The following is a 17,668-nucleotide window of genomic DNA, read 5'->3' as shown; positions in this document are numbered from 1 at the left end:
TGTTTTCAGGATTCCCAGGAGCCCAATCCTATTAAAATAGAAACATCTGTTTGCTGCCGGAGATCTACCAGTCTTCCCAGGTTTTTGTTTCTGGAGTTCTGCCAACTTCCCCACGTTTTTGTTCCATACTTGACCAACTGCATCCTCACAATCTATTCCCCTAGAAGAAAATAGTTCTAAACTGAGCAATGTAATGTTATCCTCCAGCTCGGTAAATATACCAGTTTTGTATTTACTGTTATTTAAATACAGTTACGCCAAGTGTGCAAAGGCCCTGCCTAGAAGATAGTCCCATGGTCACCAGGTGTGTATAATTTTTGGTGGTGCCCAGAACGGATCCAAGCCAAGCCGTCGCATCCATAAGATGGATCAGGGCAACCGCCCTGGGCCCTGTGCTTCGGGAGGCCCTGTGCTTCGGGGGACGCGGGGTCCAGGCAGAACCGTGCCGTCCATAGGACGGACTGGGGCAACCGCTCCATGCTTTGAGGTGCTCTGTGCTTCAGGGGGACGAGGCGTCCAGGGTAGACTGGGAGTTAGCGGGGGGCCTAGAGCTGGCAGCAGTGAGCGATCCGGCCCTAGCTCGCTGCTGCTCATGATGAAGAAACACAGCTAAAAGCATAAAAAGCTGTGTGTGAGAGAGGGGTTCTGTAAAGTTAAAAAGGAATGTTTATTAAAAAAATGCTTAGAATTTAAGTGTTAATGCAAAATTAGTTTTGTTGATGTCGCTGGGGATTGGTCCTGGTTTGAGCAGGGGGTTGGACTAGATGACCTCATGAAGTCCCTTCCAACCCTGATATTCTATGATTTTATGAAAACACCCCAATTTGATAGGAGGTACTTGAGGGACAATACAGAGTTTTTTGCCCATGCTAAAAAATTCTGGTGACCTTTTCTTTGAAAATCTCTAGTGACTCCATGTTTGGAGAAGGGAATTTGCCAGGGTCATGGCTCTTGTTTCAGGGATGCCTTGCTGTCCCGACGAAAATCCACTGGAATTTGGCCCAGTTATAAGACTTTGAAAAATCAGTTTGCATGCTCAGTAGAAGAGTGGAAGAGCTAAAATCTCTGAAGCTTCCATGTCACTGGGCATGCTCCAGCCCAGGGCTGAGCAAGACTTTTCTTGCAATTGCTGCTATGGGTTGCAGGGAACTGTGTCAGGTCTGGGTGCAGATCCAGGCACCAGAACTGAAAAGAGGGAATCTGTCTCTCCTGTGCTCCATATGCCTACCATGCTAAGCCTGGGCAGCACAGAGGAGGAAGTTGTCTGAATTGAATGCAGTGGGCGAGTAAAGATGGACCTGCAAGAGTAGATTGGAACAAAGAAGTTGTAGGTGGGGAAGACTGAGGTTGGAAGCTGGTGGTGTGGAGACGGAAACTGGGACTGGTATTTGATGTGGAAGAGAGACTAGAACTGGCTGGATAAGGAAAGTGGGACTGAAAACCAGTGGGTGAAAAAAGTGAGGGGGAGGGGACACAGATCTGATGAGGACTGAAGGTGTGTGTGGGGGAAACGGACTGACAGAGCAAAAAGACTCGTACAAGGACCTAAGGGAGAACTGAGATTGGATGAAAAGCTTGGGGAGGAAGATTGAGAGTGTGGAAAGGACTAGATGTTGGGGGAGACTAGGACAGGGAAGTTCACAGGGGGAGACTAAGAGTGGCTGGGCAAGGAGACCAGGATTGGGATGAGGAACTGGGTAGGGAAAGGACAGGATTGGAACAGAGATAGGTGGGAAAGGATACAGCAAAGAGGGTCAAGCTTAGGAAGAACAGGCTGACCACTAGAGCACACCCCTCTCCAGCGATTGGAAAGGAACCCAAGATTCCTGAATCTCACCATTCCACCGCTGTCAGCAAATAGCTGCAAAACCCATGACAAACTGTGTGTCCCTTCCCACTCCAATGATGGTCCCATGGAGACTGAGAAACTGGTACTGCTGTCAGTCACTCCCTTACCTCAAGTGAAAGAGGTCTATGTGGTGAAGCTAATGTTTTCACTACTGCTGATAAACCATGAGGGTGTCAATCTGATGCCATGTGGTGGAATTTTTTTTCTGTTTTCTCTTTGAAAAGCCTATGAATTTACACACACACAATTGCATTAGAATAACATTATTAAGGTTCTGAAATCAAGCACTCCAAAGTTTGGAAATGCCAGAATTAAGGGTGTCTGTGCTTATTTCAGCCCCCTTGTGAATATGTACTGTGATGTATTGTATGATGGGATAGCCTAATTTTGGAAATTAATTGATCTTTGATATTTGCGGTAAATATGCCCAGTGGCCTGTGATGGGATGTTAGATGGGGTAGGATCTGAGTTACTACAGAGAATTCTTTTCTGAGTGTCTAGCTGGTAAGTCTTGCCCACATGCGCAGGGTTTACCCGATCACCATATTTGGGGTCAGGAAGGAATTTTCCTCCAGCGCAGATTGGCAGAGGCCCTGGGTTTGTTTTTTTTTACCTTCCTCTGCAGCATGGGGCACGGGTCACTTGCTGGAGGATTCTCTGCACCTTGAAGTCTTTTAAACCATGATTTGAGGACTTCAATAGCTCAGACATGGGTTAGGGGTTTGGTGAAATTCTGTGGCCTGCATTGTGCAGGAGGTCAGACTAGATGATTATAATGGTCCCTTCTGACCTTAAAGTCTATGATACTATGATCAGAGTATCACAAATATCAATGAATGTGAAATGAGGGGGTATTATTATCTCCATTTTACAGATGGGGAACTGAGCCACAGAGATTAAGGTAAAAAATATTCACTAATTTTGGGCGATCAATTTGAGACAACTAGATCCAGATTTTTCAATGTACTTAGCATTTTATAACCCTTCTATAGTAAAAGACCAGCTCCCATTAACTACAGCTGAGAACCCAGCACTTCTGCAGATTGGACCCTAGAATCTCGAGTCATTCATCTGGAGGAGCAACACAGTTAGTGATCACCTGTGAAATGTCTGATTTAAGTGACTTGCCTAGAATCACTTAGGAACTCTTTGGCAGAGCCAGGTATAAAATCCAGTTCTCCAGGGTAGCATTCAACTTGCTCAATTTCACTATTTTCAGTGCAGTTTTTTCACTTCCTAAAGGGGGTGCCACATATAAGTAATTAGTTTATGGGTTCTGAGCCACATACCAAATCCTTTTGATTTCCCTCTGTAGGTAAGAAGGGCCTCAGGGAGATCTTAAGAATTTGGGAAGGGTCCACTTCTAATTTAAAAGACATTGAGATATTTGTGGTGAACACTGAAATTCTAAGAGATCTTTTTCACAAACATCCATTTTTCCTTTACAGATCTGTTTGTATGTATTTTTAAATCCCTTCTCTCCTCTCTCTATCTCCCTCTCACAGATTTTTCATGCTTGTAGCTGTGTTTCTTGATCATTTTTGGGGTGGCAATATTTATCAGTCATTTTGGTGTAGGGGTTCCAGGCCAAACACCGAAATCTCTGTAGCTAAGATGGGCCTTCAGTTGGTGGTTGGAGCATGAAGGTGTAGATCGGACTCTGAAAGGGCAAGTATTTAGGTCATAACATCATAAGCGGTATGTTTTTATTTCCTGTGATGTCATAGCCAGTGACTTTACTTCCCATGACACCATCATCCTTTTCTCTCCATCAATCTCTCACTTCATCCATCAGTCTCATTTTAACATAAGTTAGGGGTAGGTTATTACAGTCCATTACTATGGATATTTTAATTCATTGCAAGCTTATATACTGATATTATTAACTGACATAAATTTACTTATCTGAGACCATCACTCTAAATAAGATCAGCCAATTCTATTTTAGCAGAGGTCACATTTGCATGAAGATCTAAAGTCGTTATAGGATTCTTTCATTTCATCAGTTAAGCAGAGTGTTTCCTCAAACATTAAATGTTTCTTCTCTTTATCTGGACTTTTTCTTATGGAAGAAGACTACTATTGGTATTGCCCTTCCTAATGATATCTGACTCTGAAACACCTTGACATGAACACGTACAAACTTGTTTGCTTTAAGTGAGACCGTGCTGTTAATAGACGAATACAACCCCGCCCCCCCACCGCAGCTCCGCAGAAAAACCCACCTAGGGACATCTCCTTTTCGCTATTTAATACTGTACATCTTGTCTGAAACGTATTCTAGTAAATTGCTAGCTGATACTGTTTAAGAGCACCTTTTATTTTGCTGGCATGAGACATACAGAATGCAAAATACTGAGAACAATTAAAGCCAGGTGGTTTTAAATAATATAAGAATCACACTCAATATCTTTTAAAAAGTATCTGTTTTACAGATGCTCAGTCAATATGTTTCTTTGGATTTTCTTAGGATTGCAAAGCTTCTGTAATACTGAGTTTAATGATGCATTTTATTTATTCAGTCACTTTATTGTTTTTTGGTTTTTTTGCCGAAAGCTATGAATTTTGTGAAAGAAAAGTCTTTAATTTTGTTTATATCTAATCAGATGTGCAATTGCCCTGGCACAGATTTGTAGTAAACCTTCTATCTTCAGCATAAAGCAGAATGATAATTTGGACGTCATATTTGTGACTCTAGGTCAAAAGCATGAAAAATTACAAACAAATTTACTGAATTTAGCTGATGAAACATTTTAAAGGTATCTGGGGAGGTAAGATTTGAGCTCTAGTTATCCTTCTATTTTAGTGTCTTCTCACTGATTTTGTAAATGTTGTTTTCTCCTGTGCTGGCCCATGAATCTTCTTTTAATGATGAAGAGGTAGTTGGTTGATGACAAGAAGTGGGGTGTCAATAAAAAACATATTATTTTTAAAGTTGTGGAAAGTGGCTCTTGCCTAGACCAGCTTTTAGTAAGTCTCTTTGAACTTGTTTCATAATTCAGTTGTTGAAACTACTTACAAATATCCAGCATCCCTGAATCAGAACTGTTTATATCAGTGTATTGAAATCTTTCTTACTTTGTTAGTAAACAGCTCTTCATTTCACATGAGATTTCCACAGTTCATGTTAATTGTTAATCAAGAGCAACATATTGAGGAGAAATGTTGAGGAAAATCTAGAAATAAACCCATAAAGCTTAGATCTTTGAGGATGTCAGAACTGATGATTTTTGTTTAGCTTTTCTTATATTATTCCTTTGACTTAATCCATTTTGATTATTATGCCTATCTTAATTTTTTATTAGGTGCTGTATGCAGCTATACCATATATAATATATATGTGTAAAATATAATTAGAAACAGAACATATTCTGTTTAATGGCACTACGGGCACAAACTCATACACTCTTCTTGTTTTCATGTTATAGCTTTCTTTGTCACATTATTTTTAGGAGACTTAAACTTTAAAATTAAACTTGTCAGGGAAAGAAACATTTTCTGTTTGGCAAAAGTATTTCTGTCCTCCTTGTGGAGCACAAAGTTACTTTGACTATATCATTTGCTCCTCTTTTACCATCTCCACATATGGAAGATGCCAGAGACGTGTGGGAAAGTGTTTGTCAATTAATGTGTGCTCCTTCTGCTGGCTCTTCTACTGGAGAGCAGCAATCCAGCGAGTTCCTAAATGCATCCTCACCTGCAATCACTAGACAAATGAAGTCAGTGGGAGTTGGAGATGCATTTTGATTGCAAAATCTGAATACGAACAGTGGCAGAGCATACGCATTTAGTTTCATGGTCTGTGTTAATATCAGCGGAAGTTCTGAATCTAAATTTGCATGAGCCTTTTTATTAAATGAACCTCTTGTAATCAACAAGATTTATTGGATTATAACTGGATCTTTTTTTAAAATATTTGCATTTTGGGCCTAAGCCCCCTGAAAGTCTCCTATTTGGTAGAATGCATAAAATGAGAAACTAGACCAAGTATGAACAAAATATTCTGAATTTGGTGAAAATGAGGGGGAAATGTGTAATAACTGGGAGTACTGAACTGGGGGGGTTAATAATACATTTTGTACTTTTCCATTTTTAAAGCTGGACCTGTGATCTGCAGAATGCTGACATACCCTCCAACTCGAAGAGCTTTAATTGTGGGTTGTGGTCTACAGATGTTCCAACAACTGTCAGGCATTAACACTGTCATGTAAGTATCAGATCCTCCCTTTGATAAAATATTGGAATAACATTTCATGAGGTTTTTCAACATTTGGCTTTTAGACTGAAATATTAATGGGGTTCTGAATCATTACATTGAATATTATATGTATGGAACATCACAACTATACTGTATTTTGAGTATCAATAATTTAATGATAGTGAGCTATTATTTAAAATTAGATGTTGATTTCCTTGCATCACGGTTATGTCAGAAAGATATTGGTGTAAAATGTGATCCACAGATTTGCTGTATGCCATATCCAGAGTCTCATGTACTTTACTGGATTTTATTATTGTGCACTTTACTTCTCTCTGTTGCAGACCCCATACTTCTCTGGTTGATTGGGCTGGATTCTACTTCAGCCTAAGCATGAACAAATTGTTAACAATGTTCTATTTGCAGAATCTTTACCTTATTTACATCTCAAGGACATCTATGTGTAATATTAGCACAAACAAAAATTTCACTTGGTTGGACTGGGCATGTTACGTCAGGAATACCACTCAATTCAAATCTTTGGGAGCATAAATATAAGTTAAGGGGAAAGGCTCCAGTATTCCTTGCCACCTTCCCATCATCTACACACCTATAATTCTGGAGATTAGACACTCCAGCACTCCCTAATGCTTTCATTTCCTTCTCCAACACATACTGAAAAACAATATGCACTCTAACATATACACCCATGCATGATACTCTCACTGTCATGAAAAATCTGAAGAGCAACCTCATGCTCTTTTGCATCAACAGCTTGTCACATATGATTATCATGGTCCATTTCTGCCTTAATAGTACTGCAGTTGCTTTTAAGGTTCAACTTCTGAAACAACCGTAAGTTTAGAAAATGAGCAACTCACTATTTGTGTAGATGGAAAACTCTGTCATCACCTCAAAATACAGTAAGAGAGAGAGGGGTTGGCTGATTCACTGTCCCATAAGCCAGCAGTTCATGATGTTGTATAATTAGACGAAATAGACTCATTTGAGGGGTCTGTTTATACTCTCGCCTCCTTGAAACCTTTGCTTTATGCAGTCAGGTTAAATAAAATAGACTGAGCTCACACACTCAAGGTTTGAGCATTGTCTGCAGTGTGGATTCATGAAGGCAGTCATCTGGAAGACCCGTAGTTACAATGAGTGGCAGTTTGTTCTCCTGTAGAAGGGAAAATAAAACTGGAGTGTATCCTCTACTTAATATGTGTACCTCATTAGTGTTTTAAATTCTGTCTGCACATCTTGCTAAGAATGTGCTCCTATGATCTGGCCTAGAGAGAAGAGTGATTATAATGAAAGAAATACAGAGGCTGGAATAGGGAGGGTAGGGTGTAACTGGACTGGGTAATGGATATGACAGCATATTAGAGATGTAAAGGAGAGAAATGTGAATGTTATCGTGTGAATTGTCTACATCATTTTCTTTATGAAAGGGACCATGGTGTGTTCAACCCATTTCTAGTTTATTAAGCATATGCTTTGATTTTTTTTTTTAAATGCAGTATAACTTCCAAGATTTTGGTAAGAAGCAGCAAAAGGACATACAAAATATATTCATGAATAATAATACTTTACAATGTTCAAATGAATACAGTGTCAGGATATAATGTTAAATGGTTAAACTTTTGATTTTGATGTTTGCAACAGATCCAAAACTTCATTACAGCAGAAATATATTGAAATGACATAAGATCTATAGTAGCTTACTTTGCTTGTCCTAAATTGCAGATACACCTTACCATGCAATAGCTTTTACAAACAGTTTGTAATTGACCTACTTTGATAGAGTGCAGGTGGAAGAAATTACTGCTATACAATATAGCTGGACTTCATAAACGTTGCATAAAAAGATGCCTTTAATAAACACATTAAAAAGTGTTGATAAAAGAATAGCTTATAGTTGAATTCCCTTTTCATTTCACAAATTTTGCAAGCTAGGTGAACATTTCCCCGTGAAAGCAGTTTCTTTATACAGGACATTGGCCATCTGTTGATGGTTTGGTTACACAATAAATTGGGGATTTAAAAAAAAATGTTACCTGTCAGTCTGTGCAGTAGCTATCTATGTAACTGCATGGTCTTCTCTTCATTGCTCTCATCCTCCTCCTAGCCTTTTTATTTGCTATTCTCACTTTGTGTTGGATCTCAAATTAGATTGTATGCTCATTGGGGCAAGGATTATCTCTCACCATAAATTAATACAGCACTAACACAATTAGGCCTTTGTTCCTGTTTGGGGCTAGATGATACAACACAAACAGTTAATAGTGATAGTAAAACCATCTTGTAAACCTAGATATATCCCAGTAATGACTTAGCGATAGCTCCAGTTAGAAAGGAATTATAACAATAGATCTAATATTAGTTTCACAAACACCTTCTCTAGACTGAATCTGCGGCTGTGGCAAGTGGCAGTCAGCCAGAAGGACTGGAGGGGCAAAGATGGTTTTATTTCTTAGTGCTCCTCAAAGTTGCCTTCGCTGGTAATGGGCCCTAATGAGGCTGACAATTCTGGCTCACTGCGATCTGGACTTCCCTTACCTTGCAGAGATCTCCACGTAGCCTGTTAAGCTGGCTTTTCACCTTTTTGGAACTGCCAGAGCACTCTTTTGCCAGTTGATTTAATGTGGCAGCACTCCTGGCAGTGCATGCTGTGTTCTAGTCTTCTGCCTGGAGACTTTCTGCCATTTGTGGGATGACAGATTCAGTATAGCTGTCTCTCTTTTTAAGAAGACAAAGCTCTAGAAGCCTTGTACATTTTTTTTAAAAAGTGAGTAGTTTACTGATATGTTAATAGTAAGATGAATTCAAGATATTTTAGAGAAGGCAGAAGTTGGAGGAATAGTATAATATCCACTCTTCCTTATATCTGTGTTTGCGCACTGAACTGAAAAGGATACTACTGTGTCTGTAAAAGAAACAAAAGTTTTGAATTTGAAATAGCTGGTGACTAGGAAGCAGGAAAAAAATAGCCAGGCTCATTAGACCTTCTGCAAACTTTCTGAAAGATTACTTTACTAAACAGTTCTTGTGGAGTTGTTGAGCATTCCAGGACTAATGGACACTAGGAGAACTCTGAAAACACATATTTAAAGAACTAAAAAGAAACAAATACAAACAACAAGTATTGTAGTGGTTTGGTGCTGAAAGGTTTAGGACTCTTGTGAAAATTCCTAATGACTCTGTTCTTGCTAAGCAATTCTATAATAAAATGGACTTGTTTGACAGCATATATAAAAAGAGATTCATATAACATCTGCATGTATCAGACAGCAAAACTGCTGCAGCCCAGACAGGCAAGAACTATAAGCATAAGCAGGAAGCCATTGTAGTATGTCTGCACTGCAGTTAAAAACTCGCAGCTGGTCCGTCCCAGCTGATTTGGGCTTGTGGGGCTCAGGCTGCAGGGCTGGTTAATTGCAGTATAGACTTCTGGGCTCAGGCTGCAGCTTGAGCTCTGAGACTCTCTCACCTTTCAGGGTTGTAGAGCTGGGGCTCCAGCCCAAGCCCAAAAATCTATATTGCAATTAAATAGCCTCTTAGTCCGAGTCACCTGGCCTGGGCCAGCTTCAGGTGTCTGACTGCAGCGTAGACATACTCTGAAACTGTGAGAGCTGGGTGCAGAACAATGTTCTCTCCATCAAGGAAATAGATGTAAAAGGGAAACAAAAAAATGGACTGTCTAAGCAGATAAATGACTCAGAGTGGAGTAAATTTTGGAATCCTGAATTTGGTCCTATTGGCATCCAGCGGGGGTGGGCGGGCGAAGCCCGCCCACTTCTAAAGGGCCTCCCCCCAGCCTAAGGGGAGGACCCACAGGTCTGGGACACCAAATAATTACGGGGGACAACCAATGAAAAAAACAGGATCGGGAGTGAGGTCACAGGGCCAAACGAAGGGAACCCGATGGGGACACCGAGCAGAGAACCCCGGACAACGCCCACTGCTCCTCGAAGACGTCAAGGGAGCCAGTGGACGCTGCCCAGAGGAACTCTGCCTGGATGCGTGAGCAGACGGAGGAACGGAAATAGGCCCTACAGTCGCAGGAAATCCCGTCGCCCAACCTCCTCTCCCTGGTGTTGTAGATGGCCAGTTTGGCCAGGGCCAAGAGGAGGTTGAGAAGGAGATCCCGCGACTTCGTGGGGCCACGGATGGGGAGCGTGTAGATAAAAAGGTGAGGGGAAAAGTGCAACCAAAAACGCAGGAAAATATTCAGGAGGAGCCGGAACAGGGGCTGCAACCTGGCACACTCCAGATAAACGTGCGCCAAGGTCTCCTTCTCACCACAGAAAGGGCAGGTGCTAGGGACAGATGTGAACCGCGCCAAGTACACGCCCGTGCTCACGGCTCCGTGAAGGAGCCTCCAACTGATATCCCCGGCGGGCCTCGGGACCAGGGCAGAGTACAAGCTGGCCCACCTGAATTTGGTCCTATTGGCATCCAGCGGGGGTGGGCGGGCAAAGCCCGCCCACTTCTAAAGGGCCTCCCCCAGCCTAAGGGGAGGACCCACAGGTCTGGGACACCAAATAATTACGGGGGACAACTAATGAAAAAAACAGGATCGGGAGTGAGGTCATAGGGCTAAACGAAGGGAACCCGATGGGGACACCGAGCAGAGAACCCCGGACAACGCCCACTGCTCCTCGAAGGCGTCAAGGGAGCCAATGGACGCCGCCCAGAGGAACTCAGCCCGGATGCGTGAGCAGACAGAGGAACGGAAATAGGCCCTACAGTCGCAGGAAATCCCGTCGGCCAACCTCCTCTCCCTGGTGTTGTAGGTGGCCAGTTTGGCCAGGGCCAAGAGGAGGTTGAGAAGGAGATCCCGCGACTTCGTGGGGCCACGGATGGGGAGCGTGTAGATAAAAAGGTGAGGGGAAAAGTGCAACCAAAAACGCAGGAAAATATTCAGGAGGAGCCGGAACAGGGGCTGCAACCTGGCGCACTCCAAATAAACGTGCGCCAAGGTCTCCTTCTCCCCACAGAAAGGGCAGGTGCTAGGGACAGATGTGGACCGCGCCAAGTACACGCCCGTGCTCACGGCTCCGTGAAGGAGCCGCCAACTGATATCCCCGGCGGGCCTCGGGACCAGGGCAGAGTACAAGCTGGCCCACCTGAATTTGGTCACTAGAAGAGTAAATGTCAAGGACTGTAGCAGAGTGGACCCCTGCTCCTGCTCTGAAGGGGTTAAAAACAGCCCTGGGAAGGGGCTGTGGTTGGAGAAAGCAGCCTTTAGGGTGGGGCAAGAAGCCTGGGTTGATTGGGGAAAGTAGGCTCAGCTGTGGCCATGCTCCAATCAGGCCCAGCTGGACCCTATAAGAGGCTGTGTGCCAGAAGCCCAAAACAGTCTCTCTCTCTAGCTATAGAGGGAGATGGGCCTGGCTGCAGGGAGCTGGACATAAGGTACCTGAGTGGAGCAGGGTTGGGGAAAGGCAGAGGAGCTGGGGAGCTCTAGCCTGGAAAGCCCCAGGCTGCGGCCTAGCATTGGGCTAACAGCTACTGGGGGTTGCAGAGGGTAGCCTAGGGGTAGGCCAAGGCAGCAGGTCCAAACCCACCTTGCCAGTGATGAGTAGGCTGATACTGCAGTCTGCCTCAGGGTGTGGGTCTAGACAATGGCTGGCAGTAGCCATATACTAAGGCAAGGTGGGGATAGAGGGTGGGGGTTCTTTGGGGAGGAGAGACCCTGAGAGAAAGGGGTTACTGCCAGGGGGCAGCACCCCATGTAAAAGGGCACTGGATCCAGGGAGGAACACAAGACCAGAGGACAGGCGGATCACCGGCCTGCAGGGGGCGCTCCAGAGCTGGAACCGAGCTAATTCCCAGGAGGTGCCGTGGGGATGAGTCTGGCCTGTCTACAGGACCAAAAGTTATTCTTTGGGGACAAGAACACCAGTACCATAGGATATATTGTTGTGGAAGAGTCCTTTTGGGACTTAGACATATTCGAACATTTTATAAACTCTAGTCCTGGAGTGCCCAGATTTCTGATGTAGTATTTTAGAGGCAGGTGATTCATCTCAGTTCTTCTCTTATCCCCACAAGATACATTTTGAGAGCACCAGACCAGATAAAGCCTAAACAAAAGATTTTGTTTTCCAGATGGAAATTTAAATGTAATGCTAAGGAGCCTTTTGATTTTATCTTCAACCACATTGTATTTTTCAATTTCATATTTTTTTCTAATAGCCATTTGAACAAGCAGGGCTTAAGTCCCTCTGTGTTTCCTTACCACTTTACCCTGGATTTTCATAAGCCTGTTTGATCTTTATTAGTCCAAATTAATAAACATGCCTGTTGTCTTCATTTAATTTTAAGTGTTTTTGTGCCCCATCTCCTCCCAACAATTAAATTAAATATACCTATATGCATAATACATGTGTGTCTGGATTTGGTCCATAGACATCTTCATTACATAATAAGCTTGCACTGTTTAAAAAAAAAATACCAAGAGAACAAGAAATGAAATCACAAAAACAGGCATCAATTTCCAGCTGGCAAGAAGTATAACAAAAGAATAAAAAATAAAACAAAAAGAAAAGCTCAGCAGAAAAAGAGAAGAAAAACAGAGTCAAATAAGGCAGTTAAGAATAAGAGATAAAAATGAAAGAGACAAGAGGGGAAAAAGAGATAGGTTTTAGGAACAGAGAAGCCAAAAGACAGTTAGAAATCATTAAAAAGAAAATGAAAAGCGAACAAATATCATACTGAGTATAAATGAAAGAAAGAATAGAAACTGCATGGAAGACATGGAATTGGAGATAGATGTGAATGAGGCCAGGGTGCTTTTGAAGATGAATAGGTATTAGAGAAAAGTCTAACACATATCTAACAAAATAAGGAAAAGCATTTCTCGATAGGTTTAATAGCCTCTTCTGCAATGCACTCTACTGCAATTATAGGGTCTGATCACGTGAGGTTCTGTGAGCCCTCAGCTTCCATTAACTTAAATGGGATGTTAAAGGTGCTCATGCACTCACATGACTATACCCAAACAGAGGGAAAGCAAGCTCCCTCTACCAATGCATTTGCTAATATTGTAGCTAACTTGGTAAGAGTATACAACTGACTTCCATTACAGTAGGAGGAGGAAGGGTGGAGAAACACTACTTCTCATATCCATTCATCTTCAAAAATAAAACACTGGACTGACAGTCCACGAAGTAATGGTACAGATAAACATTTATTAAAGACACTGTGGAAATTTACTGATGATCCTAATAATGTTCATACCTAATTAATAATCTTCAGTTAGGAATATTTTAAAAGTAAAACAATTACAACCAACTCTCACTTAATCCTCTTGGCGGGGTGGGGGGGAAATGAACAGAATTGTTTTCTGAAAAGGCCATGTTCTCCAGTAGCTGCAGCAACCTTAGAGGGCCTGTATCACATTTGCAACAGTTCAAGATGTAATTGGAGAATTGGGACTTCAATAGTCCATACATTTATTGACTCTAGGGCGTGAGGCTTGTTTCATAATTACTATTTTTTTTAAATCACTTAGTTATGGACTGTTTTTAAAAATTTGTCCAGAATGCATAATGTAACTTCACTACAATCCACCAGTCAGACTGCACTCCTAGTTCCCAATGTCTGGAACATAGCCTGTTGCAGCAGGTTGACAGGTCTGAAACCAACTGTCATTATCTTAGGCTATGTCTACACTACCACTTATGTCAGTGTAAGTTATGTCGCTCACAGATGTGAATAAGTCATCCCCCTGAGCAACATAAGTTACACCAATGTGATGTCAGCAGGAGAGCTTCTCTGCCAACCTAGCTACTACCACTCAGTGGTGGTGGATTAAATAAGTCAATGGGAGAGCTCTCTTCTGTTGGCTTAGAGCAGCTACACTAGAGAGCTTGCATGCATCTGAGGAAGTGGGTATTCACCCACGAAAGCTCATGCTCCAAAACGTCTGTTAGTCTATAAGGTGCCACAGGATTCTTTGCTGCTTTTACAGATCCAGACTAACACGGCTACCCTCTGATACTAGAGAGCTTATAGCAGCACGGCTGCATCAGTGCAGCTCTGATGCTGTAAGCTGTCTAGTGTAGCCATAGCCTGAATGGGAATCTGTCCCCTTTGCTTTAGGAAACTAGAACACAGTCTCTCTGCCAGGAAAACCAGTGACTTTTAATCTAAAACACACATGTTGAGGATTTTGTTCCACTTGTCAGTGCTTTGACAGCTTCTCCTCATCATGAGATATGGAGTTTGAATAAAGTTCACCCCACAAGAGAGTGTATTTCGTTAGCAGGGCCTGGAGGGATGACAAAAGGAAAGAGTATGGCCGTGAAGCAGCCAAGATTTCAACAAGACTATTCACATGCTCAAAGTAAACTACATGCTTAAAAGGTTTTGCTGAGTTGGGGCTACAGAGAATATGTGTAGCTTGTCTAAGTGCTGACAGAGAGGGATATAAACCCACAGATAAATGAAGAGTGTAAACACTGAGGTGAGAGAAAAACTTAGTGTGGCACAGCTAAAACGGGATGAAACTAAGAAAAGGAAAACTTACTGACAACATAGAGTATTATTAGGCTGTGGGATTCAGAGAAGCGAGGGAAACATTTAAAAGCTTTCTTGTTTCTTCCATTAAGAAAGCATATAGCTCATGTTAAAAAGCTGAGGTGACTGTTCTTTGTATTCTTCTTCCACTTCTTTCAATGTAAATGATCCTGAGCACACAAGGAGTAAGACATTGCTCTCAAATGCACTGCAGCACCTTAACTTAAATCACATTGGATTTTACAATTAGCTTTCTGTTTGGTGTATGTTTGATGGCGGGTAGTGTCAAATTACACATGAAAATAGCTGTCTCTGAACTAAATCAATACTTTTCTGCATCTTATGATGTGGAAGTATCAGACTGAAGGAGAGTGGTGTTTGTTGTAGACCAAGTTTTATAGAATGAGCTGTAGATAAGTTACAGTAGAATAAACTACTTTGATTTTCCTACAAAGTAGAGGATAGTACTCTCATTCTCTGAAATATGAAAGGCTGCACACCAGAGCAGTTGTAACTTCCAGCCTCCTTGAGCATCAAAAACTTTAATTTCCCATGTGGTGCTTCTGAATTGCTTTGAAGATCACATGGAATGTGTTAATTTAAATGGTCCTTACTATTTATCTATAGAGTGCTGCAAATGTGCAAGGTGCTTTAAAAAGTGCAGACTAAGACATGGTCCTCACCCGGAACAGCTTATAACTCTCAGAGAAACAATTTGACATATGAAGGCCCTGCCTCTCTGGAGGCCAGTTTGCCTCTCTAGGAGTTACACATTCATGCCTTTTAACAAAAATGAAAGGGAAGCTAATGATAAAAGCCCATGAAAAATGGAGGCATTTGTTTCTCAGGCCATCCTTTTCTAGTTACCCTAGTACCTAGTTTTGTTTCCCTAGTTTAAACATGTATCATGAAGCCTGCCGGGTAGCCTGACCTGGAATGATCTCATTAGACTAGATTTGTGATTTTTATTACTGGCCACACATGGTAATAAAGGAGCATAAGAAGCTCTTTATAGTTGAGAGGACAGTGCTGGGGAAAGGAGGGCAGCCTCCATGGGGCTGCTACTCCCTCTCCTGAACAGGGACCTGGAATGTGTGGAGCCTAGGCCCTACTTTCCATCATGTCCCCGGACAGTACAGCTAAACTAGTGCAAGGGGGAAATAATCTGTGTCAGGTTTAGAAGGACTAGTGCAGATTATTCCCCTTCCCTGGAGCAAGTGGGGAACCAGGTACCATATTTGTGACTCTGGTTCATAAACTGGGCCCTGGCCTGCTCTTGGGAGAATTACATGATGCCCTTTACCCAGGGTATGTGGCAAAGCCACAACATGTCCTGTGATTAGTTCCAGCCCATTTGTTGCATGCATTATCACTTACAGCATTTGTATTTAGAATATCACATACTGGGTATGAAAAATGAAAGGCTATGGGACAATCATTTTTGCCATCCTAACATTTGCCACTTTTTATGTGCCCTTTTCTGTGTTAGAAAAGACTATTTTGTTCATAGTTTACAATGTTTGTGTAAGTAAAAAATTCTAAAGTACAGCACATTCTTAAATATTTTATCTATTTACTGAAACTAAAGGTACAAAAGCTTAAACAATATACTGAACCACATTTACAACAGCTGGTAGCTGGAGAGTTTAAGGGGATGGTTGCACTACTCCATAATTTATTAGTTCAGATAATTGTAAAAGGGTAATGGACAATTGTTCATTAGGACAGGGTTAAGGGGTACACAAGGAATAAAGGCAAAAGGAGACACATCCCAAGATGAAACCGTAAAAATGCACACTGTGTCTTAATATGTTAAAATGGGGATGAAAGATTTGAAAATAGTAGTATTTCAAATTGTTTTAGCGAAAAGTAAAGAAAAGGGACTGATACAACTTTTTTCACCCTATTGCATTATATTTGTGTGATTTAACAGAAAATTACCATCCCCAAACTCATCCATTTCTTCCTCATTCATAACAATTTTACATTCAACAGCAAACACTTTGTCCAAACTGTGGGAATAGCCCTGGGTACTGTGATGGCTCCCCAGTGTGCCAAATTCTTCATGGGCCACCTTGAGGAATTTCTGGACAAACGCACCGCAAAACCAGTGATATGCCTGAGATGAAATCAATGATATTTTCATCCTCTGACCAGACAATTTAAACTCCTTCAGAGATTTCCATCACAATTTCAACAATCGCCACCCTACCTGGAACACTCCAGCACCAACATCAAATTCTTGGACACCATAATCAGGTTCTGCAATGGAACCTTATGGACAACCATATACAAGAAACCCACAGATCCCCACACCTAACTTCATAGATCCAGTAATGACCTCAGACACACCAAGAAATCTGATCTCTACAGCCAGACACTCAGCACAGAATATGCTTTGAGGAGAAAGTCCAAAATATTCACCTTAAAACACTTAAAACCGTCTTCACCAAACAAGGACACTCCACCAGAGAAGTAGATTGCATCATGAAACAGGCCACCCAAATACCCTGAGAAAATTTGCTTCAATACAGAAATGAAGCCCACTCTGACCACACACCTCTAGTTCTCACACTGGCACCCATACGGGTTATCATCAAACTACTACACCTCATACTTGATGGAGACCCCATCCTGAAAGAAATCTTTCCCAACCCCCCTTTTCTGACCTTCAAATGCCCCTCCCCCCCAATTGCTCCAAGCTCATGATCAGAGGTAAGCTCCCCACAGACCAGGACACACCAATTCAAGGCACAAATATGTGTTGAGTGTTTATCTGCCCTTTGGGCCTTTCAAAATCTTCCCCCTGAGCATTTGGTATGAGAGAGTAGGTGGTTCAGTTTTTGTGCCATGAAACTGTTTCTAAAAGACTTTTGAAGGATGAGTCCCAAAGATAGAGAGCTGGAGAGTGATACAAGAGGTTATATAACTAGAGTAATAGGATGAAATCAAGAAAAGGAAAACTTAGGATGGCTATCAGAAAAATATTTCTAGTGCTGAGATCTAGATTGATATAGTCTCTTAAGGGAAGTAGAGAAGGCTCGTCATTTCTAACTTTTTGAACTTGCCCATACAACCAGAGGGTATGTTATAAA

At 41.9% G+C, this 17,668-nt stretch overlaps 1 protein-coding gene across 1 annotated transcript in view; it reads left to right on the top strand.

Moving 5' to 3' along the window:
• SLC2A13 (solute carrier family 2 member 13) overlaps positions 1-17,668 on the top strand; it is a 346,965-nt gene that overhangs the window by 164,449 nt on the left and 164,848 nt on the right. Inside the window, exon 4 of the mRNA XM_030534907.1 lies at positions 5,948-6,056. Within this exon, the coding sequence (XP_030390767.1) occupies positions 5,948-6,056 (109 nt within the window). The remainder of the gene's footprint in view (positions 1-5,947; positions 6,057-17,668) is intronic.

The sequence above is a fragment of the Gopherus evgoodei genome, chromosome 1, assembly GCF_007399415.2.
Source record: "Gopherus evgoodei ecotype Sinaloan lineage chromosome 1, rGopEvg1_v1.p, whole genome shotgun sequence".
Lineage (NCBI taxonomy): Eukaryota > Metazoa > Chordata > Testudines > Testudinidae > Gopherus > Gopherus evgoodei.
This window is presented reverse-complemented; position numbering and strand designations above follow the sequence as displayed.